The sequence below is a fragment of the Strix aluco genome, chromosome Z (genome assembly GCF_031877795.1).
Source record: "Strix aluco isolate bStrAlu1 chromosome Z, bStrAlu1.hap1, whole genome shotgun sequence".
NCBI lineage: Eukaryota > Metazoa > Chordata > Aves > Strigiformes > Strigidae > Strix > Strix aluco.
In genome coordinates this window covers 86,532,630-86,557,725 of record NC_133971.1, presented here as the reverse complement: position 1 = coordinate 86,557,725, position 25,096 = coordinate 86,532,630, and the positions used below count along the sequence as shown (strand labels likewise).

Below are 25,096 nucleotides of genomic sequence, written 5' to 3'. Positions count from 1 at the left end.
ACATCTCTGAGGTGCAACATGAGACATATGAGTATTTAAGGAAAAAAACCATCACAAATTCCTTGGTAGGTATTGTAAGAGTCAGTTTAGCAACTGGCATCACCCAGGATCTCAAGAACCCCCAAACAACTTTACAACTGCTCTTTAAACCTCGACTCATGAGTGAGGATACTCTCAAAATGATTAAACACTGAGAAACGTGTTAGAGCCAAGGTCATGGTACATTTGGAGGATGGAGATAGGAACAGGAGCCCAGACCCTTGGCTACATGCAGTAGTCAAATCCTACAGAAAATTGCAGTGCTCTACACAGCGTGGCCCATAAGGGACCACAGCAGGATCTTGTAGTGACTGAACTCGTGCACTTGGTTAGTGTCTGCTCCTTTCAAAGGTGTGTCCCATCTTTACTCCTTGAAGGCTTTAAAGGAGCCTCGCCAAGAGGAAAAGTCTATTTTCAAAGAGACAGTTGAGTTTTTCACCTGAAATGAAGACGACCAAAGACTCTACCACGTGGTGGAGAGGAACTGTGCTTCCTTCCCATGGACAACCCCAACATCCGAAGAGACTGGCTGGGAAAGACAAGTGGTGCTATCACTGCTGAAACGTCATGGCTGTGGGCATATACACAATGGTTTACAGATCCTCGCCACATGCAGCTAGGCTGTTCCAGCTGTACGTGAAAGACAAGATCAAAGTTTGCCTGAAGGAAACACTAAAAGTGTTGGCTGGTTCTGGCAGATATTGCAGAAATTATATATTCTGACAAAAATGTCCTGGCACAATACAAGCGACAGTAGGAGAGTCCTGTTCCAGTGATGTAAGTTCCCTTCAATGTCCTGGAGATCGGATAATTGCTTTCATAGGCCATGGACTGGATCCAGCACGGCAAATACGATGTCACTAAGCTTTAAAAGCCTCTGACTGTAAGAACAATAGTAGGAAAAGCTGGGACGGCTCCACACCCATACCTTTCAACAAACCAAGGGCTCCAATCAGTGGTTCAATGTCACAGCTATTACTAGCATACCTCTGGGGCCACTCGTTCTTTCCCAGTTAACAGTTAGGACCCTTTTTTTAAGAAAGACGGCTGATTTTTACATGTTCAACTCCTATATGTGTAAGATGAATGAGGTCTTGTTTTTTGCTCCTGGAGTACCACTGGCACCTTTAATTCAATCCCTCAGATCCTTTTCTGAGCTGTTTGATTGCTTCTCCTGTTCACTCCTCCAACAATCATTTTTCATCCTGACTTTTTCCTGCCTAGTAAATCCTCTTTTTCCCAGAGGACAGGGGTGTCTGGCTCTGCAGGCTCTCTGACTGAGGTCTCAAGTCAACGACAAGACCCACACAATGGACAATGCCACCTGCCAAGTATCAGCTTGATGTCAGATGTTTCTGGAATGAAAATGAGATGTGTGCAGACTGCAGAACTTTTTTTCAGCCTTTGGATTCCTGCTGAAACCAGAGGATGCCCTCTCCATCACACACCTATTTCTTGTTTGCTGGATCTATTACCATCAACCCCAGGCAGCCTGGGCAGGTTGTTTGCTGTCTATACAAGCTAAGTTTGTGCGCCTGCACTTTACGCAGCCCGCACTCACAATCAAGGGCATGGATGGATCTTGTAAGTGCTTTCAGCCAGGAATCATGGCATTTCCCTTCAGATACTCAGCCAAAACTGTCTCAGGAAAGAGTTAAAGTCATCACCACTTTCTAGGGAAGCTGAAGATCTGGGAATGCTGCATAGCAAATTCAGTCAGGACTGTTGAGGGAAGAGCACATACCTATGCATTTGTCCAAGATCAAAGCTACCTCTGGCCGCAGGATGGAAGGATGCTGAGAAAACCAAGGAAATGAGACAGGCTGTAAGAGGGATTCAAACAAACCCCTGAAAAAGCACTGTGGGGGCCCACCACTCTGGGATGAAGGCTTCAAGAGATTTCTCAGGAATAATATTGGATGGCATTCAAAGCTCTTTAACCAATCTAAAAACATAGGCTCCTCCAACACAACCCAAAAGATGAGCAGCTGCCCAAGGCTCATGCACCAAGCATATCTGTCACACTGCAGACAGGTGAGGATCTCAGCGGTGGACACCAGCTTAACCTGGACAGAGTAGGGGACTGTGCCATAGCCCACGCTTTTGTACCCACCCAGTGCTGCCTCCCGACCCCACAACCCAGGCTGATGGGTTCAGTCAGGATCTTGGTGGGTAACACTAACAGCTTTGAGAGGGCAGCACTGGACAGGCAGGACTGCTCTTGTCCTCACTCATCATGCTCAGTGTGGCCCCCAGTTCAAAGTCTTCAGCTCTCTGCTGTGAGCACGGCCTGAGAGGTCACTTGCTCATCCTGCAAAGGTGAATCCCAGCATTTAAAACTTTACTGGTTTCTCTCCAGTAGTAGAGAAAACAAAGCCACCAAGATGAGTGCTCAGCAGCCCTTTTCTCTTTAGCACAATGCTTTCAACTTGTCCCAAGAGATGGGGAGCTCAATCATCAGATTTCCATATTTATAAGGAGAGAGTTTCTGTTTAGCCAAGCTTGTGACAGAAATAACCCCAGCAAACATGTCTGAGGGGTGGGGATGTGAAAGCCGAGGGAGATCTCAAGTCGCTCTCTACCTTGGCACGGCTTTCCAGCCCTATGCGAGAAATTGTGAGGGCACAAATCATTTTGGTTTCTAAAATAAGAGCTCGCCTCACCCCCACCCCCACCGCCTCCGTCTCCGTGACTAATTAGCATCCGGGGGGATATAGATTCTCCTCTGATAAAGAGCTGTTTGGCTCCCTTCTCCCCTGACGCATTTGTATTAGAAATATCCTCATTATGTGACTAATCAGGGAAGACGAGACGAAGGCACAAAGCCGACTTAAAGGGAAATAGCTGATTTTTATAAACGTGGCTTATAAATTATTGTGTCCAAAGGGCAGAGATGCTTCTTCCCCTCCCAATCCTGAAAAAAAAGTGGAAAATTGAGGCCCCTGAAGAAAAAACCTATTCTTATTCCCAGCAGTGGCAGCTTTTATTGTCTCCCCTACTCGCTAAGCTTGCTCCCAATTCCATCGGTTATTGCAGGGTTGCAGTTTATGCACTGCAAAGGTCTTGGAGAGGCTGCCAGCCCCACATCGCCCGTGGGGGCTGGGCTCAGCAAGGTGTCTGACAGCTCCAGTGCTGCCAGATGCTGTGGAAGGGAAACGACAAGCCTGGTTAGTGTTTTTTACCATGTTGAGCTTAAAAGTCAGGGACACACAAAATGCCAGCCACATTCCTAGCTGTCCCTTGAGAGCATCTGAAGATATTTAGCACTGTTATCTTTCATGTAGCACAGAGGGCTGAGCAAAGACCACAGCATACCTTAAATATTGAGGTAAACTGAGCTTGGCAGGAGCTGTCCGAAATAAAGGCAAGCAGACATCATTTAGCAGCACAATGAGCATGTTTTTAAAGGAGAATTTGTTCCCCCTCCATGCTCCCTGCAGTGGAGCTGGTCTCCATCAGGCTCCAGCTTGTCACCTCGGCCTCCCGTTGACAGCACCAGAAAGAGATATCAGGCCAGACGGCTTCCGCCTTCTCCTTTGAAGGAAGCCCCTTTATCAGCCAAAACCAAGCCATCTGTTCCCGGCCCCCTTCGAGGAGCCAGAGCAGATCGTGGAGCATGGGAGGAAGGACCGCACAAGGAGGGAATAAGAGGTTGAGAGAGTTCACTGCACGCACAAAAAGCCAAACCAGATCCCTGGTTGAGCTGGGAAGGGAGATGAAAGAGTAACCTGACTGCAGCATCAATGCTCTCTGGGACAGGCTCAGGCACATGCATGCCAGCTCTCGCTCTTTATTCAGCTCCCTCTAGGCTGCTGCTCCTTCTGCTGTGGAGACACCCACCAGCCGCAAAGCCCTGCCCTGGGGCTCCCCAAGGCCTTGCTGGAAGGCAGACTGCTGTGAGCCATGGAGGGTTTTGCCTGCTATGCTCTCCGAGTGTGACTGCCATAATCTTTACATTTTGACAGTTTTTTTCATTTGCCAAATGTCTACTCTTTGGGGCGAAATTTTGCACTCTGGGCATTTCTCTGAGCCTGATTTGAAATACATATATATTTATATATGATTTATGTATATATATATATATATATATTACTTTTTTTTTGTTGGGGTGGGGTGCTGGGAACACATTTTGATATCCTGAGCTCTCCCCTCTGAGTGTTATCCCTCTCAGCATCTGCAGTCCAAGGCTGGGGCTGATGAGGGCAGGGGACTGGCAGGGGATGAGCATAGAGGGAAGGGAGGGTCTGCCAGGAGGACTAGAACTGGCTGGAGAAGGGGTTGGGGGAAACAGACTGGATAGGTAGGCAGGAGGGAAAATGGGAATGGCTGAATGATGTTCCTAGAAGACCAGAAAGAGACAGGACAGGGACAGTGAAAGGTGGTCAGGGTTAAAAGCACTATAGAGGACATAGCTGTCGGACATCTGTGTCGTGATGCACCTCTGTGCTCTGCCAGGGCTTGCGCACATGAAGGACAACCAACCACTGCTGTTACCTCCCCAGCTGGTCCCAGACTACCTTTGAGTGAAGCTCCATAAGCCTTCTTGCAATGAAGGTATTTAGGAACCTAGCTGGCTCTGTGGCCTGAACTCAGCTAAGGCTCATGTCACAGAACAATGTGCTCAGACAGCCCAGAGCCATGCTGGTGCTGCTGTGCCAGGCCACGCTGGGGTTTCCTTATAGTCCATTTTCCTCTATTAAAACTGCAGGGAAACTGACATTAGAAAAAAACAGCAGGGCTGGTTTGCCAAGCTCTCAAATACAGCCACTGCAGCATAATTTTAGCCCTTGCAAACTATGTGCTACAAAACAGCCTTTAATGACAGGCTTATGTAAACCTTTTCCCTCAGTAATTCAGGAGCTATCATGGACCTACACTGGAGATGAATCAGGGTTACACAAGGAAGAAACAGAAGCCCAAATACGTGATTTCTTGCAGAAGTTGCAAGTGATGTAGGGAACAGGGGAGCAGAGCACACAGGAGGAAAGATGATCTTGTGGTTATACAACATGGAGCTGTCCTAGAGAACTGGGACCTTTATGCTCTTACATGAAATATGTCAAGTCTCTAAAACCAGATTTCCCACAAAGGGTCAGTAATAAGGTCTCCCTCCTCTGCTGGGCTCCTGGATCACAGCCCTGCAGTGTGATATGCTGAGTGTTTACAAATGCTAGCAAAGTGAGCAGAAGCTGCACTTTGAGTAGGTGAAAAGATATGAATCAGGAGGGGGAAAAAATCATCAGGCAGTAGATATGTTGCACTGAAAACCCCAAATAATCTTCTGGACTATTTGGTGATGGACTAAATCCATCTCTGTCTGAAGCCCTTATCCGTCCAGCCACAAGATCATGAGAAAGAGGGAAGGGATTTTGAAAGGCTAGGACGATCTGCTAAGGCTTTCTAATTTACCCCCTCACCTAGCAGTAGGGCTGCAGAGATGAACAAGGACTTTGTGAAGTGCTCTGACACTATCTGTCTTGCCAAACGCCATGGAGCAGCCCACAAAATGACTAGCCATCAGGGGAATTTTGTTTTTATGCCTCTTTTCATCTTGTATCTGCATAGCTTGGCCATGTCTTTCTGCACACAGTAGACCTATCCTTCCCTGTGACGCACTGGCGTGTCTTGCAACACTATTTGCAACCCTGCCAGTTTCCTTGCCAGCACCACCCTGCTGCCTGTACAGCCGTTCTCCACCGAGAGCTGGGAGAGTGGGAGTGTTCAGTGAAGAGCAAGAGAAGTATTATAACAAATCAGAGCAGGAGCACCAATCTTTACCTCAATCTTCCCAAAGGCCTGTGCCCATTTACCACAAATGGGGTAAGAAAACTCTTTTGGGATGACCTGGCACTTGGGAAAGTTCCCTTTCAAACCCTAGTAACTAAAGGGCTGCTAGAGGTACTGAAAAAAGAATGTCTATTCCTTCTCATACTGTTTATTTTTACTTTGGTGTAGATCTCTGCATCCTCTTTATCCATTAACCGGTATCTTGTACCAGTGGGTCCATAAGATGTAGGAATGGATTCACACCCCTGCCTCTTTCCCTTACCCCACTGACTCAGCTTTGGGATCAGTGTCTTTCAGTCCCACAAAGTTCTTAATATCTTGTGTTTTGGAGTAGGAGTTCAGGTATCTACTAACCTCTTACCTCTTTCTTCTACCTCCTGATGTAGAATGGCTGCATAGTTTTTTGTCTGTATTTTAATCTCCCTGAACTTTTGTTTACCTTTTTGTCTCTGTCACCACACTGCACAGATGGCTTTGTTCGTGTTCCCTGCAGTGATGTTATTTTCCCAGTGTCTCAGCTTTTCTACCCTCCTTTTCATCTTTCAAAGTGTTTTTGCAATAGAGGTCTGGACCATTATCCCCTATTTTATATTTGGGAAAACTGAGACACTGAGAAGTGAAGCTGCTCAACACAGGAGCAGGAGAGAAGGGCCCTCCTCCAGGGTTCTGTCCCCTGCGACAAGAGCATCTTCATAAACATGTTTCTACTGAATACATTTGATAGCATGCACCAGCAAGCAATAAGTACCAATATTACACTTCAAACTACACTTCAGGGGAAAAAAAGTGGTCAGGAGCTGCAGTTCCAGGAATATATTACAGTCCTGAAAAGTGGTCCCTTCCTGCAAGCATTTGATATTAAGCAGAAAATTACATAAACAAATCACAAGTCTCACAGGCCAGGCTGTTCCCCAGACATTTTAAAGGTTGGTCTCAGTATACGGGCTTACTTCTTCATCCTATCATCTTCCTTTTCCAGCAAAATGTATTTCCAGAATTGCCTTGTGAATGGTTTCATGCTCTTTGCTCAGTTAATTTTCTCAGGAACTTACTCTTTCTCATTATCATCCAAACTACTGTAATCCAGACAGAACTCCCCAGTGTTTCATTTATGTCACACATCTGTGATCAATGTAAAGAGTTGCCTCTCCACCAATCTGTCACATCTGACAATTTCTTCTCCATGCAAGTCTCAGTCATATAAGGAGCTTGCAACTAAAAAGGTGAAGAAAAACACATGATCTTAAAAAGTAAGTAAAAAATGCACAACTTTCCTCCTAAGGCACCTTCTCAGTTGTAAGTTTGGAGGCTAGGTCCATGTTTGTGTCTGTTTCATCTGCTGTGCAAGGTGTCTATAGAAAAGTGGAGACCAGAGAAGAGTCAACAAAATGTAAGAACAGTATTTTCAGCAAGGGTTTCAATTTGGTTTGTAGGTTGCCTACAGAATTAATACAAGTGGAAGCATTAAGAAGACCTCTTATTACCACTGAAGCCTTTCAGCTTAATGAGGATGGCTTACACAATACATTCAGATACAGGAGAGATGGTTCACATAAAGTTTATGTAAGAAAGGTCCCTTGAGCCTGATTCTACCTCTGTGTCTTCATAGCTTTCAATTAACACTGCAGGTGGGCACAGAAACACTTTCAGCTTATTATTCTCTTTTCAAATACCATGGACATAAGATATTTATCTGAAATAGCCCTTTGTAGATCTTTTAAATTCCATTATCATTAAGAAGACAGGCATGGGAAAGAGATACTGTTTTCCTTACCTATTAGTTCCATCTTCTGCAGGGTAGAAGCAGCTTTGTGCATTAATTTAAGGTTTGCAACATCTGTGCTGCTGGAAAAAGCTACCTGAAATGTAAATCTTCAGAACAATGATAGATTGAAGCTGAACACAGACCGGGAATGCTACTGGCTCAAATATCCAGAAGCCTCCCAATGAAATAAAAAATGGTAAATAAATTGCAGTCTCTCTGGGTGATCATTCTCATTATCTGGCTATACAAGATAACAAGAGAATCACCAAAGAAACGTTGTCATTAGCTGTTAATTGAAGGCACTTTCAGAAAGCGCTGCTTAAACCTTGAAAGATTGACTGTCTTTCCAACCGCTACCTAATGTGTATGTTAGAGCTATATTAAAGCAGTCTTATTAGGTCCCTGACCCCAGTATCACAGCTCAGAGACAGCTTCTGATGCTTTAGATGAAATTTGCGTTTTAAAAAGCTCATCTACATATAGCCTAACCCCTGGGCATATCTTCAACATCCTTTGCTGCATACAGATCTATCTAATGACGCTAGTGTTGTACAAACACAAGATACCTAAGTGCGTTGTAATGACCTTCAAAAGAGGCAGCAGAGTCCCGGCCCATTATGATGTATAATCACATAATGTACCAACGATGCAAATCATAACGATTAGCCTGGAAGCTAAGTGCAGCTATCTCAGGACACGATTTTAGGTTTGCTTGCTCTTCACTGCTCTTTCGCATACCTTCTTTCGCTCTTACCATCTTCCTCTCCTTATTCCCAGACCTTTTATTTTCACTCACTAATGGGAGCCCATTAGTCTTAAAGAGGGTCTTCTGTCAAGATAATAATTCCTAGGTGAGACATCTCACTTCCTGTGAAGCAGCCAGCTTCTACCCTACCTGTAACCTGTGCTCTAACCTGACAAAACTTGGGAGGCTTTCAATTTACTTTAAACTGGTTACATTTCCATTTAAACTCTTCTCTGTCTCTGCAATCATTGAAGTAAAAATCCATTTTGTACCTACTTTACCTCCAAAGCAGTATTTTCAATCTAAGTTATGGGACCATTTATCATCTCTGGAAACTGGGCATCACCACAAGAGCTTGTGTAAAGTGCCTGCAGAACCATAGCTTTTAACTGAAGGGTGTGATGTGGGGTGATCCTGAGACAGCACACAGAGGTGGCCTGAGCCCAACAGAATTGGGGCACAGAAACAGAAATAGGGTCACTGTCAAAAAACAGTCAAAACAGCTCAAGTGGTTCATCTATGCCAGAGATCAGCAATTTAATTGTAATCTGTGTTTCATCCAGCTTGCACAGCCAGTAGGATAAATATATGCAAAGAATGACACTAAGACTGCGTTATGTTTAATCACAGGATAGCTGGTATACAACTACCCTGTCTCTATCTGTTTTTTTATGCTTCCACTTCTGCAGTATTTGCAAACATCTGAAGCAGAGCAATAGTCAACACTGAGTACACACCTGTGCTTACATAGGGAAAAGTAATTCACTCGAATTTCCCACCTCAGTCATTTCAAGAGCTATCAAGAAGCTGTGAACTATTTCCTGTTTGCAGGAGAGCTAATAGACTTTAACATAGCAAAATTAAATTATTCTGCTCTTACACTATGTAAAATCCCTGCAGAATTGCTTTGAGCAGAAATGGATATTAAATTGCACAAACAGTACAGTTTAGGGCCATTTACTCCAACTGCTCCAAGGGCTTTTCAGATATAACTAGTCCCCGAGCTATAGTGGGGCAGGGTTCAGGGAATTTGTGACTGCTTTTGAAGTTTCCCAAACCATCTGTATGGCTGAACTCCAGTTTGAGCTGCTAGGTCTCAGGTCCAGCTTTTACATCAAGCAAATTACGGAGGTAGTTGCTTCCTGCCATCATAGCCACGATAATCCTGAGGTGCTGTCAGTGACCCATACACAAAGAGACAACGTGTGGCATCTTAATTACACAGAAGACATGCCAAACAGATTTTAATTTACAACCATGCCCAGCACCTTGAATTCAGACACTCCTGCTCATCCTGCATAAACATTTCAGTAATTGTTCTACATTTCCATTGCACCAGTGGGTATCCAACTGCATTAACACGACATGTTTTAAATCCAGAAATGAAAAGTACACCATGTAAAACAGAGGCTAGTATAGTGGTTCATAGAGAGCCAAGACATATCTCACAAAAGCGTGGCCATGTGGAGAACACAGATGCTGAAGCTGCATTCTCCCCCACTTCAGTTTAACTCTTCACTGTCTCTACTCCCTGCTGCATCCAACAGCTGTACTGTATGACTTCTCCTGAAGAACATAATTTTGTAAGGTGCTCCAGAAGTAGCCTAGGTCTCATAACATCAATACAGCCTACAGGAGGTAATTATCACAGTGAAGGTGTTTTCTTATGGGAGAAGAATCCAAGCCACTAACAATCAGTAAACAGCGTTTCTTACTGAGGCCCTGGAAAGAGGACCTCCTGCTCCTTCTGTCAGTGTGACTCCTTTAGACTTCTACCTGTAGATGACTGATAAAAAGAAGAGTTTGGAAAATCACTTTCCAGTCACATATCCCCACAAAGAGCACGAACTAACAGAGGCAGTTGAACACAGAACAGTATATGATAATGACCTGATTCAAGACCTCAGCTATTCAGAGTCTCTTACTATAAACGCAACGCATTCCCCCTTCAACTGCAGTTAACTGCCAGGCTGACAAGTCATTCACCCACAAATTGTGACATTTGCTGGCAGTATGTTTTTGTATTTCTTCCCCCACTTAAAACAGCACATTTCAGCTGGCAGCCAGGGCTGGCATGCTGCTTTTTCCTTGAAAGAGGAGAGTATGGCTCTTCTGGCAGCATAGGCTGCCTTATCATCTGATTGTCTCCTCAAAGCTGTGGTGCTCACCAGCCCAGAGAGCCTCAGCATCTGCTGCAATCCCTGGAGGGATGGAGTGAGGTTGGGATCACAGCACTCCTTGCACATGCATGCAGACCAGTGCTTACTGCTAGAGTCATGACTGCATCAACTGGTCCTCAAAGGCAGGATCCAGCTTCGTGGAGCCACCGCAGCTGGGCTACGCTGATTCACGGATTCTGCTGGCACAGCAAAAGGAGGGGGTTGGTGCATCTCATGTCTTATTCAAGATGACTGTCACAAAAACACCGCAGGTGAAAAAAATAGAGTCTCTAAGCATGAGACTCCTACATCTGTTTAAGTCTGTGAGGTGAGTAAGCGTCCATGTATCTCTGCAATGTGAAGACTCATCCCTGCTTCAGAAACAGGAGATTAAATTTTACCTGAGCAAGCTTGGTATTTTATATGCAAACTATTACATGGTCCAAACATCTCTTCTTTTTAATAAACTTTCCTCAGTTGAGGCAACAAAGGGAAGAAAGTTTCAAGGTCTAAAACAAGTATATTTGACATAACTGCCTCGGTAGCTCCCTTGTAAAACCATTTTCAGTTGGAGGAACTTCACATTTCCATTCAGATCTCTCTAGCTGAACGTGTTGCACCAGTGTTGGGATTTAAGAAAAAAAGGCAACATTTTTGTTCTCTTGTTTTAAAAGAAAAATGTTGGGGTGGGGGTGGGGACACGACGACAAGACTTCAATGCAGAATTACTGGAGCAACACTGTACTTACACTGCAATGAAAACTGCAGTCTTACTCGAGCCCTGTCAAGATATAAGGATTTAAGAACAACAGACAAGTCACACCAGGATGGAAGAGGCTGCTTTCATCTCAGCCAGTAAGAGAGCCATCTGTTAAGAGATTCACTTATGTTGTTGGAGTAACAATTCCACAGCTGTTCTCCATGAATTAAAAAGAAAGTACAAATCTAAAATAATTGTGTGTGTTTCAGAAGATGGTTAAAGAGCTCTATTTCTTTTTGCGGCGTTTCAGAACAATACAAGAAGTGAGATGCCACTGGCAAACTCCTTTCTCAGGAGAAAACAGGAAAGCATGTCACTTTAATCCAAAACATACCAGTGGTCTTCTACATCTTATAACTCAAGGAGTTTCATTACATCCTGTAACAGATCATTTGAGAACTGTATTAAGGTATTGATCCCTGTCTGCTAAGTATACCTCCCAAACAAACTACAGAAACATTCAGAATTGAAGACCCCGAATATTATGTGTTACCTGCAAACAGAGGTGGAAGTGAAACAAAGCACCTCTTCCCTAGCAAAACCTCCAAACTCTTCCCTAGCAAAAGAACCACTTAACTAGAGCTCTTCTTTTTAGTCAAGTGAAAGCTCCTCTCCTGTTTCTGTTTATTTTAACAACTAGGACAAGCTTCATGCAAACTGGCACCTATTCAAACACTGCAGGAGCACAAGATGTCAGTTTTCATGTCCTGTGCCCAAGCCAACTAAAGTAATTACTGAAGACCCTACTCAAACCATCTCCCGTGTCATCTGAAATGCCCTTGCCTCCCAGTGCAAAAAGTGGATGAAGAAGAGTCTGTATTCAGACTGCTGGCTCCAGATGTCAATCTCAGCCAGTGTGATGACTTTTCAGAAGCCAGGATATGACAGCTTTAGACAGTGAGTATCCTGAATTGTTCACTGCTCTCTTGAACCTAGGTGCATATGGTCCCAATCCCTACTCGCTCCTGTGCAGCTTTAGCTTGTTTCTTTCTGTGCCAGCTGCGACATTGCCACTCTCATTTCTCCATGAACACTGTGATGAATGAAGGTGTGCACCACAGCCTTTAATTAGTACAGTCAGCAAAGCACTTTCATAAAGCGGCAAACCTCGATCGTCAAGGTGCAACTCTGCATAAGGAAAGGGATTAAAATCCAAGCACAACTGTGGAACTCTAAATTACAATCACTACTACTCTTTCCTGTACAGAAATCTACATATTTTTTTTTTACCCTGCAGGTACCAAAACCATGACTGAAACTAATTAACTGTAGCTCTTTCAGGAACATTGCCTAATAGATCTTGGTAAGGCAAAGATAAATTACTTTCTATTTAAACCAGACTAATGTGGAAAGGCCTGGGAATGTTAAAAAAATAATAAACATAAAAGAATGTAATAATGACTTTAATTTTTTCAAAAAGCTAAACTGTTCTGCTTTTAAGAGACTGTCTTCTCAACTTTATGGACTCACAGAACATCACTGGGTGCGGAGGCTGTGCAGCACCATAAAGTTCAGGGCTACCGCTCCAAGCCACCAGTGTCATTTTCCACTGGATGGTTTTCATTTAGAATTCACCTATTCTATCTGGAAGTCTAATTGTAGCCAAGTATATTTTCAGGTTGTTCAAGGTATAATAAAGAATCAAATAGCTTAGAAAGGCAGCTTTAACTTTATAATTAGAAATGTTTGCTATTTCAGGTGGCTTCTCCTTCGCCTGTTTATAACCTGCCTATTATACCTTTCAGCATGTTGTAAAAATAAACTATGACAAGCTGCAGAGTGATTCACAGATACAATAAGAAACAGGGAAGAGAGGAACTACGCAGGAGGAGCCTGGATAACCCCAAGACAGTGGAGTATCTGGATATCCACAAGCAAAGTGCTTTCCCTTAGGAGTGAGGATCGACAAGGAGTGTCTGCACTTGATTCCCAGGAGGCCCATTAAACACAAGATGGCAATGGAAATCGGTCCCCATTTCCCCACATATGAGATGTGAATAGGTTTATCATTAGTTTTCAGAGGCACATGCAATTACTATGCATTGGTAGCCACCATCCCAGTGTAACATGGCCCCTACTACTCACTGGAACAGCTAGAGATGCTTCTCCAACCACTCCATAGCCCCATTTAATCCTAAGACTCCAGACCCTTCAGTGCTGCTGGCAGCAACCCAGCCTCTCCTAGGAAATGTGGCTGATAGCAGCCTGCAGTGCTGGGGGGCAAGGCAGGCCTGTCTGAAGAGCCATGCAGTCCCTCCAAGTTAAACATTAACATGTGAAAACAGATCTATTGCTAGCAACGGACTGCAAGTTCACCATCCTGGGGGACGACCAATACTGTTTTCCTTTGCAGCTGGTTTGGTGAGATCAAGAGCGAGATTAGTACAAGGTGTGTTTCATAAATAATTTTTTATATGGGCTCTGGTATAGCAGAATTTGGTCTTCATTAAAATCTGTAGTTTTCTGTCCAAATAGCTTTGTAATGACTCTTGGTTATTGTCTTTGCTGGACTGGAACTGGCAGTTCAAATGCGAAAGGTTTTCTACCATCTCATCAGCTCTCAGACTCCATAATTTGCCTCTTTGAGAAGGACTATGAAAACCATGCTAGGGAAGACAGAGAAAACAGAAGCTTGAATTTAAAATGCCCAGAGTCAGTTTTTCCAGGATGAGTGGAAGGGTCATAGATAGGTGGTTGAATGAAAAAATGAATTTTCTTTAACTTCATGGGAGACTTTTCTTTATGAATCCTTTTCTACTGTTGCCCCTAAACTGGATGTTAAGGGGCAGTGCTGAGCAGCAAGCATTTCCAATTGCTGTATTTTCTGCCCTGTATCAATGCAAGTTATTTTCTCTTTAAAATGCACAAGGCTATGATCGCCATTCCAGAATATTCAAGCAAGCACCACATATCAACTCTTCTAAAGACTCTCTCTCCCTCTTCTACCTGTTAGCACTGTTTGGACATTGCTACAAGCATCCTGAATGACATGGGTGATACAGATAAACCCTCCTTAAGCCCACGTGTCACAAATATCCTCTGAACAGTCACAAAAAGGAGGTCCAGGAACCTACTAAAAAAAGAAAGCAGAGATGGATATAATTAGAAGATCGGACAGTGCCTCTTCTGAGAAGTTCTGTGTGGCTGCTGAATCCTCCTGCTGCATTGCTACAAGCTGTACCAACAACCAGCATCCTCCTGTCCACCCCGTGCACAGGCAGCTGCCAGCCAGCCACACGCTGACGGCGCTGGGAGCGCAGCTCTGGATGCCAGCAGTATATGGGTCACCCTGGTCAGGCTGTACAGAAGTTCAGTGAGCATAAGGACATGGCTTGGGGGAGGTTTCCTCCCCTTTCGCTACTATTTTTTGGGTGTTCTGTATCAAGTGGACACGTCACTGATGGCTGTTTTTTCTGTTTTGTAGCTTTTGTCAGCACTGAAATTTCCATGCTTAAGATGCAACACAAGATAGCAGACCACACTCTGTTCACAGTCCACCAAGGAAACCTGAAGAAAAACCTTTTCTTTTAATGGCTTGAATGCTTGAATTTTACATTAGCATAACAGCATGCTTCTGCAGACCCCACTGCCTTGTTAAGCACTTGTCACTGTCAAAACAAAATTACGAGAGAGAATGTAACATCTAAGATTAAGTTATCCTCTTTCTGTATATAAGAACATTAATGTCTCTATATAATCAACATTTAAAAGGTATGTTTGTATTTAATAACTTTTGTATTAAATTCCCATTAGGCTGCCTAGCCAGGTGATCTGTTTAAACATGCAGAATATTGAAGAGATGACAGGAACCAGCTATCTTGGCTCTTATGCCTAAAAAGAGAGAAATCCTGAATCCTAAAACTGCATTTACATTTATTGCAGACAAGAAAGGAAACTTCTGACTTTGCAACCTGAGGAAACATTAGTTCTGGCCTAAGGAGGCAAGCTAGGAATTAGATGATTGGATAAATTCTGTGACTCTGTTGATTAGGAATGTTTAACAAGAGATTAAAAATAAAATTATTGCAAGTTTCAACATAAACAAGGGGATCAGAGAAGCTGTCATATTACTGCCTGTCCCACTAAACAGGCTGCAGCAGATGGACAGGCTGGCCAAAAAGCAGAGATGCCCAGGGCTTTTGCACTGATCTCCCTCCTGCAGCGTCCGTGTCTGCAGTGCTCCCTGGATGCAGGACATTCCAGATCACATTCTCCCAGCTACAAGGGTTTAAATAAATTAGACTTTTACTTATTATAAAATACTCTCCTGGTGTAATATGACTAGCTGTGTGATGATACTATGTCCCATATGCCTTGCTGTCTTCATATCTGCTTTACCACAGCTCTGCCCACAGCAGGTACCAGTAGCGTATGCAGAGCAGTGAGATCCATCTACAGAACAGAGGTACCTAGATCTCACCTTAGGCTTAGATACACAATACTCATACACAGAACAGCAACTGAGTGGCCATACATTCATTACATGAGATGTGTATCAGACTAACTAGCATCTCCCCACTAATATTCTGCAGAGAAGGATTCGGTTTATTATATCCAGACAGCACAATTGGCTCTCAGTGTTGAAACTCACTTGAATGTGACAAGTTCCTCCTGCACTGTGGTCCTTCCAAGGATCACCATCTCTCTGCCATACAAATGACCTTTGCAGGCAAAGGATCAGCCACATGTCCCAAGAGAGGTGCGTCTGCTCTGAAGTCGTTTATTTTATACAGTTGTCAGGTTAAAACTGTCTGCAAGATCCCGTAAAGCAGGAGCAGGTGCTCTCTGGAGTTGCTTTCTTCAGTAGTTAGCGTTGCCTTGCATGTCAGCTAACACGGGGGCAGTTTTATGTCTGCAGTGCTGTCGTCCTCCTTTTCATCCAAGGCTCCAATAATTTTCCCACCTCCACACTGGCCATGGTGCTGCATCATCACACCAGCAGCTCCCGGCTCATCAGCAAAAAAGAAATTGAGGGTTTTCTGAGGCTCTTCAGGTTCTCCCTGAGACCAAGAGATAAAAGACCTTAAAATAAAGTCAGTGTAAAATGGTTGCAGATAACATGGTTGTGCTAGCAGACTCCAGCCAATGGGGAGGAAAGGATAACTCTAAGCCATTTGAGAGTTAAAATCATGTCACTGAGCCTTTGGAAGTTTTTTAGGGCCATAATAATACCCTGGCCATAATGATAGGCAACAGACACCTAGCTATCTCAACTGCAGAAGTTTACAGAGAAGAAAAAAGAAAGAATTTTCTTTCAAGCCTGTGGCATCTTTAATAGGATTCCCAGGCCTAAGGTAGAGAACAAGAAATGCAGGGAAGAGAAATGGAAATGCTAGAGATTAACTAATTTTAGAATCAACCACATGCTTGTTTGCTTGCAGCTGGTGAGTGACCTTTGCATTATTCTCAGCTAGCAGGAAATTCCAGTCTACGTTAATAAGCAGAATATTGTTCACTGTTCCAACAGCGCTTGCTTTAAAGGTTTTCTTGCACACACAGTACTCAGTCATTTTCTATCCACGTCTTCACACTCTGCTCATCTCAATGCACCTGAATCAACCCAGTGGTTTGCAACAGTGGTAACCACCAACAGTGGTGGCTCCCTCAAATGAGACACTCTACTTACTTTTACACAGGAATGGAGAAAGAGGCTATGCTGCAACAGGCATTTCCAGATGGCTACTGCTACAAGACAGTGACTTTCAACCAGAGATTCACCCCAAATTTTCTGAGATTATTTTAGTGGAGGATTTCATGGATGATTAGATGAAGACAAATGGGGTGCCATTTGTTGTAGATACACAGTTCTCAGTAAACTCAATAATGGCTGTACACAGACCTGACTGGATTTCCAGATTCTGGCTGCAACCTGCTGAAATATGAATTCAAGCTTTGGATTGTTTTCAGCCACAACCAAGCATTTAAAAAGGAAGCTGCAGCTCAGTGATGAATCACTGTCTTCAAAATGTAATTGGAAAAAGGTTTTAAATTACTATTACAGAAATATTCTTCTCATCTTCTTCCATACTACAGAAAGCACGACTGTGCAAGGTACTGAAGTGTTCTCCACTTGCGTAGGAAAGCCCTGTCTCAACTAACTGAAAGTGGTGGCAACGATCCTGCCCACACAGTGCCTTCTCCCTGCTTTGCCCCACACACCCAAGGCGTACTGCTGTCTCCAGTAGTGGCCGCATTTTGGCAGAAGGGAAAGCGGGTGTCACTGTAAGAAGCACTGAATGAGTTTCTACAGTTTCTCCAGACAGTTTCTCCAATCTAATCGAAGTTTTATGGATATTTAAATACAGACAAACAAGTGGAGTTTAGCACAGCATCCAGTACTTTAACGGACTTTCTTGCAGATAGCAGGAAACATTGTTTGGATGCTGGGGAACATAGTTTGGTTCCACACACAATCTCTAGTCACCCTCATCTCATTTGGGAACATCAGGTGTCATCTTTCATGCCCTGGCCAACCCTCTTCCAAACACAGGCTGCTGGCTGCAAATGCCCCCCTGCTCCTCTCTGGTCTGTTGCACCTCTGCTAGCTAGCTGCTGCCTCACAGCATGCCTTACTGCAACAGCAAGGGTGCATCCCTTCCCTCCCTATTTTTCTGGCTGGTAAGACTCACAGGCTGGCTGAGGTTTGCACAAACCTCTGGAGTCACCCAGTCCAACCTCCACCCTGCTCAAGCAAGGCCACCTAGAGCTGGATGCCCAGGACCACAATACGGCTTTTGAATATCCCCAGGGATGGAGACTCCACCTCCGCGGGAAATGCTCCATCAGAGAACAGTATGTTTCTGTTGCCTCCCACAACCTGCATTAATCTCAAGGGAAGAGCAAACCGAGGCAGGCAAGCGAGTGCTTGCTCCACTGCGCTGAAGTGGAAAGTTGCCTTGCAAAGGTCACCGGTGAAAATTTCTGCAGCAGTGTTAAGTGCAGGAATCCTGGCTTACGCTAGGTCTGAGGCATTCAAATCCCACAAGCATACACTCTTCTTCTTTTCTAGTAAGAAGACATTTAACCAGCTAGGGAAAACATCCAATTAAACATTTCCCTGCAGGTCATAACCATAGCTAGAAATTCTTAATTAACAAGTTGAAACTCATTTACAAAAAGCTTATTAACATTTTCAGGACTAGTATACTCAGCTTGCCAATCAGAAAGTAGCCTGAAACACCACACAGGAGTCACCAGATTAGAAGGTGGCCAGGAGGTTTACCTCTTTTACATTTGACTCCTTTTTCTTTTGTATTCATCTCAGCTCATATATAGCAAGTTTTGGAAAGAAGTATCTAACCTGCAGAAGGTACATTTATCTCAGGTTTGGGTTTTTTTTTTTAATAAGAAAAAGAGTTTTTAGAGCTGTAGTTTATCACTGTTTTTGGAAAGTATGTCAAGGTGTTTACTGTCAAAGAAATTGATTTGAAGGTTTTGACTCATTTAAGGGTCAGTGGCCCCAGCTGATCATCAAAATGCTAGAGCAATTAGATTTAAAAAAATTTACCAATTTGCCAATTCCTTTCATGAAATTAACACTGTTGCCTTCACGTTGTAAGGCACTGATTTGAGGGGCAACAGCTTTCCACCTCAGTGCCCTGATTTAAGTTGTAGATTTTATTAGCAGTTGCTTATGTAGGCCAATACAAAACGAAACAGCAGCCCAGGACTCAGTCCCTATCAGACAGATGACCACACCTGCCAGAAAAGCAAACCTTCCATGTGAAAGCAGTAAATCCCTGACCCCACTGCTTCTGCATGTGAGGCAATGCAATGCTGTCCTCCATCTGCAGACAGACAGGACTTCTGCGGCCGCTTGTGCTCTGTCCACCAGCAGCACAGTCAGAACAATCTGGGTACTTCTGTTAGGGTGGAGAAAAGGATCATGAGCAGTGAAACTTAACAAAACTAGCTCTGTTTTACTCTGCTGATTTTGGAACAGCCTGATGGGCAGCTATCAGTTATTGAAAAAGACAGATCAAAAAAAGGATGTGGGAAAAGACAATGAAAATCTCTCTTGTTCACAGCCCAAACAACATGGCTTCAAAGATACAACGTTCCTCCTTTCCAGCAATGAAACCAGCTGGAAGACCCATCTCAGATACCTTATTTTCTGTAGGTACTGACTAAATGGGACTCCACCCTACTAAAAACCAGGACCACTTTAGCAGGAATCCTGGCATCTCTTAATTCCAGCAGCAGCCATGGCAGACAATGCAATGTCTCTCCCCCAGTCTCTTGTCCCAGCTCTGAGATATCAGGTGCATTAAGGATGTTTCTTGAGACCTGTATGAGCGCCAAGACTGTTGTGCTACTGTGCCACATGCAAAACCAGCGTCCAAGTTTCCCAAAGCCTGTGCCCTTTTTCAAAGGTCAGACAGGTGTGCAATCTTGGAGGAGGGGGAGATAGATTTCTGGGAGAGTGAACCTGCTCTGTTGTTCTCAAGCACTGCATCCCCTCTCCTCTCCCTTTACCACTATCCTCAGCCAACTCGGAGGACGCTGCCCCACTCTGGCTGTGCACAGACAGAAAGAAGGACCCTGGGAGGATGAGGGTTTACGGATCATGATGACTTACATTTCATAGCGCCATCTGAGCAAAACAAGATGAGCCTCCCCTGCACTGCAGCATTACAGAGAGCAGCTCTAAAATCTAAGATAATGGGAGAAAAGCCACATCCCCCAAGACCCTTCCTTCCCTGTTTGATTGAAATGAGCAATTAGCAGTTAGCAAAACCATACCTAGAGCTGCAGGCTGGTGGCAGAAATAGGAGAGGGCTGGGAGAGATGCCCTGGGCTGTGCAGAGAGAACAGCTTGTCTCCACAGGGACAAGCACAGCGCAGTGAACTGCCTTCCCTGCAGAAGTGACTGAGCAAGTGAAGCTCAGCGTGCCAGGGCTCAATCTATCAGCACCGTGTGTAGTAGACTGACTCTCTTTAGTCCAGAGCATCACCATCTCTGCTGACTGCTGGCATCTGACCCACCCCTCATTTGGCTACTGATTTCACACCCTCTCTACAGGCTGGAAATGTTTAGGACATCCTTGTTATCTACCACATGAGAACGTGTTTGCAGAAAGTTCTCAGGGCACGCTGAGATCATTACCCAGCACTGCTGTAAGAAGCAGATGGTTTGCACTGAATCTGCTGGCAGGCTGCTAGTCACACCCGTCCCTGCCCACGCCAGGTGAGGGGCCTGAGAAGGAACTACTCTCAAAGCCAGGCTACCAAGGCACCGCTCTCCTGTGAGACTCACACATGCTGGCAAAGTCGGGTGACAAGATGACTTTGTGCAAGGGCACAATCACTGCACTTTTCCCCAGAACATTAGAGCTGCAGAGAGGAATAAATTTTTATTTTGATTTAGATTTTGAAAGGAATTTATACAAGCAAAAGAAGGAACTCTGTTAATGAAAATGGAGCACAGCAGGACTTGAGTGGCTACACTTGTGATGTGATGGACAGCTAATTCATTTAAAGCATCTTAAGCACTAGCGCAGGTTTCTCCAATGCAGTTCTCCCAAATACATCTTTCACTGAATTGAAGTCTGTGTGGGAGAGGGAAAAGCCAGCATTATTGTAACTGTCGCTTTCACAGAGCAATTTAATCTGTTGCTTAGGTTTTTGGTTTTTTCTTTTCTTCTTCTGCCTGAAGGAAATTGCAATCTATCATTTAAATGAAAAAAAAAAAAAAAAAACGAAAAATGCACCCCAACCAATATACAGAGGAACATTGGGCTACTGGGGACAATAGGAGATGCATTAGAGAACGAGGAACAAAAAAGCCAAAGCACAGGGTGGAAGGAATAAGCTTACAGCCTTAAAAACAAGATGAAAGCTAACATGATGCTCAGAGAGGCCTTTCTGAATCTTCTCATACAGTCCTAACCCCCAACTGCTGTGCTTCCATGTGGTCAAAGTCCACCTTTCACTAACATGCTTTGTACCTTACAAGTTGTTACTGTGTTAGTTGTTAGATTACACTACCATACCATTTTTTTTTTTCCCCTAAAAATCAACCCTTCTAAAAAAGTAACAGGCTGTTCTGTGACCAGGAAAAGTAATAAAGCTTGGTTACACAAAAATTTGTTTATTTTGACCTTTAGCCATCCTCTCCCCAGCTCACTGCAATATCCCTCCTAGACCATCACTGTCAGGAAGCAGAAAGCATCATGCAGACCAGGCGAGAGCCAGGAGTGCATGACCCAGCTTGCAGGAAGCTGGCACACAGACCCCAACCTGCTTGAATTCTGTCCATCCTTCCCACAGTGGGGCACTCATTCGGGTCTCTTCTACCCTACTGCTGTTCTTCAGTGAACCTGCAATATGGGAACCTAATTATCTTTGGTAAAGAGCTTTAAAATTGGCTTGTATCCACCAACAAAAACATCTGTCAGGGGAAAATGGACAGACACACTGTCACATAAGCCTCCTGTCCTTCCGCAACCAAACTACATTATGGAGGCAGGCTCTGCACTTCAACAATTATCTCAGAACACACCTTCATGTTTCCATGTGCTGCTGAAAATCACTGTCATTATCCTGTGTGCCACAGAGGTGCTTCGAAGCAGCACTTACCACAGCTAAGTGGGGCAAATCAATGGCATTCTGGGCATTCACCTGCATATTAACCAAGATGATTAAATGTTTAATAGCATTTATCTCTAGAGATTTGAACAATATTTAAAGACTGAAACACTGCAGACATTTTGTGCATGTGCCTCAAAAACTGGAAGAAATTAGTGAGACGATTCCCAGGATCACCCTTCTTCTTTGACCCCCTGTCCCCTTCCATTGTGCATGCATCAACACAGCCTCTGTATTAAAATCCTTTTCTAGTCACCCAAAGCTATGAAAATGCAAGTTTTTAATTTCTAATTAGACTCATTAGACACAGATGTGATTCTTCCAAACCCACTCAAGCATTTATAAGGGTCAGCTGACATGGTATTCCAGTCTTTCATAGAAATTAAAGCATGGCTCCACATTTGGAAACCAATTCTAAAAATATCACTGCAGAATTCAAAGTTAGCAAATCTCAATGGCCCAGATCAAACACGCTCCACTTAAGTTCTCTAGGAACATTTTCCTAGTGAGCAGTGTGCAATGTAACCCTGTGGCAGGATCCTTTCCCTCACCTAGAACTGAAGTTTTGAATGCTTTTAAGGACTCACAACCTTATTCTGCCAGAGTTGGTGGTGTCAGACTGCATGATTTGGCCTGCACCACTTCCATCACAAGTGATGTTGCATGAAGCAGCGTGATGATCTTCAGCGACCATCCAGTTCTGAACTGAGCTGCTCTTATAAAAAGAACATCTTCCTACCAAGGCAGATGAGAGCTAACCCAGCCAGCAAATGTGGACGAATACAACCACCACAAGTCAGGACCACTCTCTGGATGAAGCTTTCAGAAGTCAAAGTCATCCTTTCTAGTTTAGAGTTCCAGCTCTTTATGCCCAATTCTTTTCCTTATTTGCTCTGTACCCTACCCACTTCAAAGTTTTTAAGTCTGACACAGAAGAAAAGAAAACCCAGCAAGCCTCACCTCCTCAAGTAAACCAGCCTTTGAATCACAGAAGCGTTGGTGGTAAACATTTGTTGACTCAGTAAGGGACAGTGGGAGGCTTCCTGGAAGAACATGCCTGCCCTATGCACAACTGTGGCCCTTTCCACCCAGTTCCACACAGGGCACTGTATTGTGTTTATGGTGATGTTAACAGAAGGATTTTCAGGCCTCAGACTCCCTAGAAAATTCAGCCTATCTTCCCAGCACTGCAGTAAGCCAGGGCTGATGAACTTTATACCTCAAGATTAGGACCAAAACTATTGAATAATACGGTGAATAACACTGTATAATAGAATGATTGTTAGTCCATGGGCAGCTATTTCTAGAAGGAAAGTTTATTCTTTTTGCAGTGATTCCACAAGTAGACATTCTTCTATAGTGAAAGCACAACTTTATTAGAACAGCTGAATCTTTAGCAATGTAATAAGCTTTACGAAACAGCAAATAGTGCAAATAAACATTTATTAATTAGAACAACAGAAACTCAACCAACAGAACATGATGAAATAAGGGTCCATAAAGTTTTACTGAACATTAGAGTGGAGATGCAGCTGTGCTATACCAATCAGAGAAGCATGAAGGCACAGGGCTTCACCAGGTCAGAATGACCTGGTACATAGAACTGGCAAGAGAAAATCTTTGTCTCCTGACAGTTTATCCTTTGCAGCACTGGTTGTTTTCATTGCCTTGAATTGCAAGGTAAAGATAGCAGGATGACTTTAAGTGATTACCCTTATTAACATCAGTGACTTAAAAACAAAATCAGCAAGCATGGAACATAAATTTAAGTTGCTGACTAACTTTCCATTTATGCATTAGTTTTACTCTGATGACTGGTCTCTTCATTTTTCAGGCAAGGTTAACTTTCAATTTGCCACTAAATCTAGTCTTACATCATAGTTACTATTTTTGCTTCTGGTAACAGTCTGCATACAAAAGTAACCACCCATTGTTATGTTTATCCAGTCTCTGGTGTGATGATACATTAATCTGATTTCCCTCGCCCCAAACACCTACTCTTCTGCTGAAGCTACATTCAAATACAAACTGAAAGTCAAGTGCATAAATCAAACTTTTAAAAAGCAATGACAACTCTCAAAAGCACTGCACATTTAAGATTATAAATGCAGATTTTGAAGCAACGTGTTGCAAAATTGATCAAATTTCTGAGCACAGGTCCAACAAGATTTCAGAACAAACAGGTCTCTGCCTCAGACCTTCTCTGCCTCTGGAAAAGTAAGCTTTCTTCCCTTTTTCCAACTTCAAATTGATTTCTCAACTGTGAAATTATTATTCAACTAGTTCAGCTTAACCTGAAAAAAAAAAAAATAAAAAATTCTCTCTCATGCCCCTGAAGAGACGATTAACAAAGAATCTTATGATTTCAATGTCAAACGTAGGCACCAGGTGTTCAGACAGTGACTTTTCCAGTTTGCTGGTTTGACTGTGAAGTGTTGATATAACGTGTTCTTCTTAATGTTTTATTTATACGAGCTTCCTTCACACAGGCTGATTCTGAAATAAATATTTGTCTTGAATCTTTAAAATAGCTGATTACATATCCAAAATCAAACTCAATTATGTTAGCCAGTGAAATGCCTGGCAAGATCCATATGATTACCTGTTACCATCTGACAGACCTGGGTTGAGACTACAACTATGAGCAATAATATCATAATCCAAATTTCTCTAGCAAAGCTTGTTTCTGCATGTCTCTTCACAATTTCCCTTCCACTACACCCCCAAGCATCTCCCTCTCTTTCTTAAAGTGTGTAGTAACCCCTACATTCCCTGCTTTTGCAGTAATATTCCCAGAAGCTTTCTTTAAACTTGGATATAAAAGTGTTTCTCTGCTTAACTGTCTCTTCCACACAGAACCTCAATAAGTGCTTGCTTGAAAGAAGGGGAGTTGAAGAGTATCGGAGAACAGGCTGACAACTAACCAGACATCTCTGAAGCTATTTGTCTCCAGGGTGCAGAAATGTGTCTTGCTCATACTGGTGCAGAACACACACATACACCTAACCAGATGCTGCTCTCTCCTCCAGCAGCAGAAAGCAGGACTGCTTATTCACAGAAGTGATAAAAGCAATGTGCAGCCTTGAGTATTTGTAAGAAAAACAATCCTCTCCACTTTTGAATTCTGTTCTGCTGATGACCAGGTGTTGAGAAGTGCACTGCAAAATAAGCAGGTATCCCAAAATCAGAATCATTAATGCTTTAAGTGATTAACTGAGTGACTTATCTACCCATTAATGTATTGACAAGAATTT

General features: G+C 43.5%; 1 protein-coding gene across 4 annotated transcripts in view; it reads right to left on the bottom strand.

The window, feature by feature from the left end:
- FAM219A (family with sequence similarity 219 member A) overlaps window positions 1-25,096 on the bottom strand; it is a 106,127-nt gene that overhangs the window by 58,225 nt on the left and 22,806 nt on the right. For 2 of the 4 annotated variants that reach the window (XM_074813776.1, XM_074813775.1), the window contains exon 2: window positions 15,847-16,255. The exons of the other annotated variants lie outside the window; for them this stretch is intronic. In XM_074813776.1, the coding sequence (XP_074669877.1) occupies window positions 15,847-15,942 (96 nt within the window). In that variant the 5' untranslated portion in view covers window positions 15,943-16,255. The remainder of the gene's footprint in view (window positions 1-15,846; window positions 16,256-25,096) is intronic. 4 annotated transcript variants of the gene reach the window in all.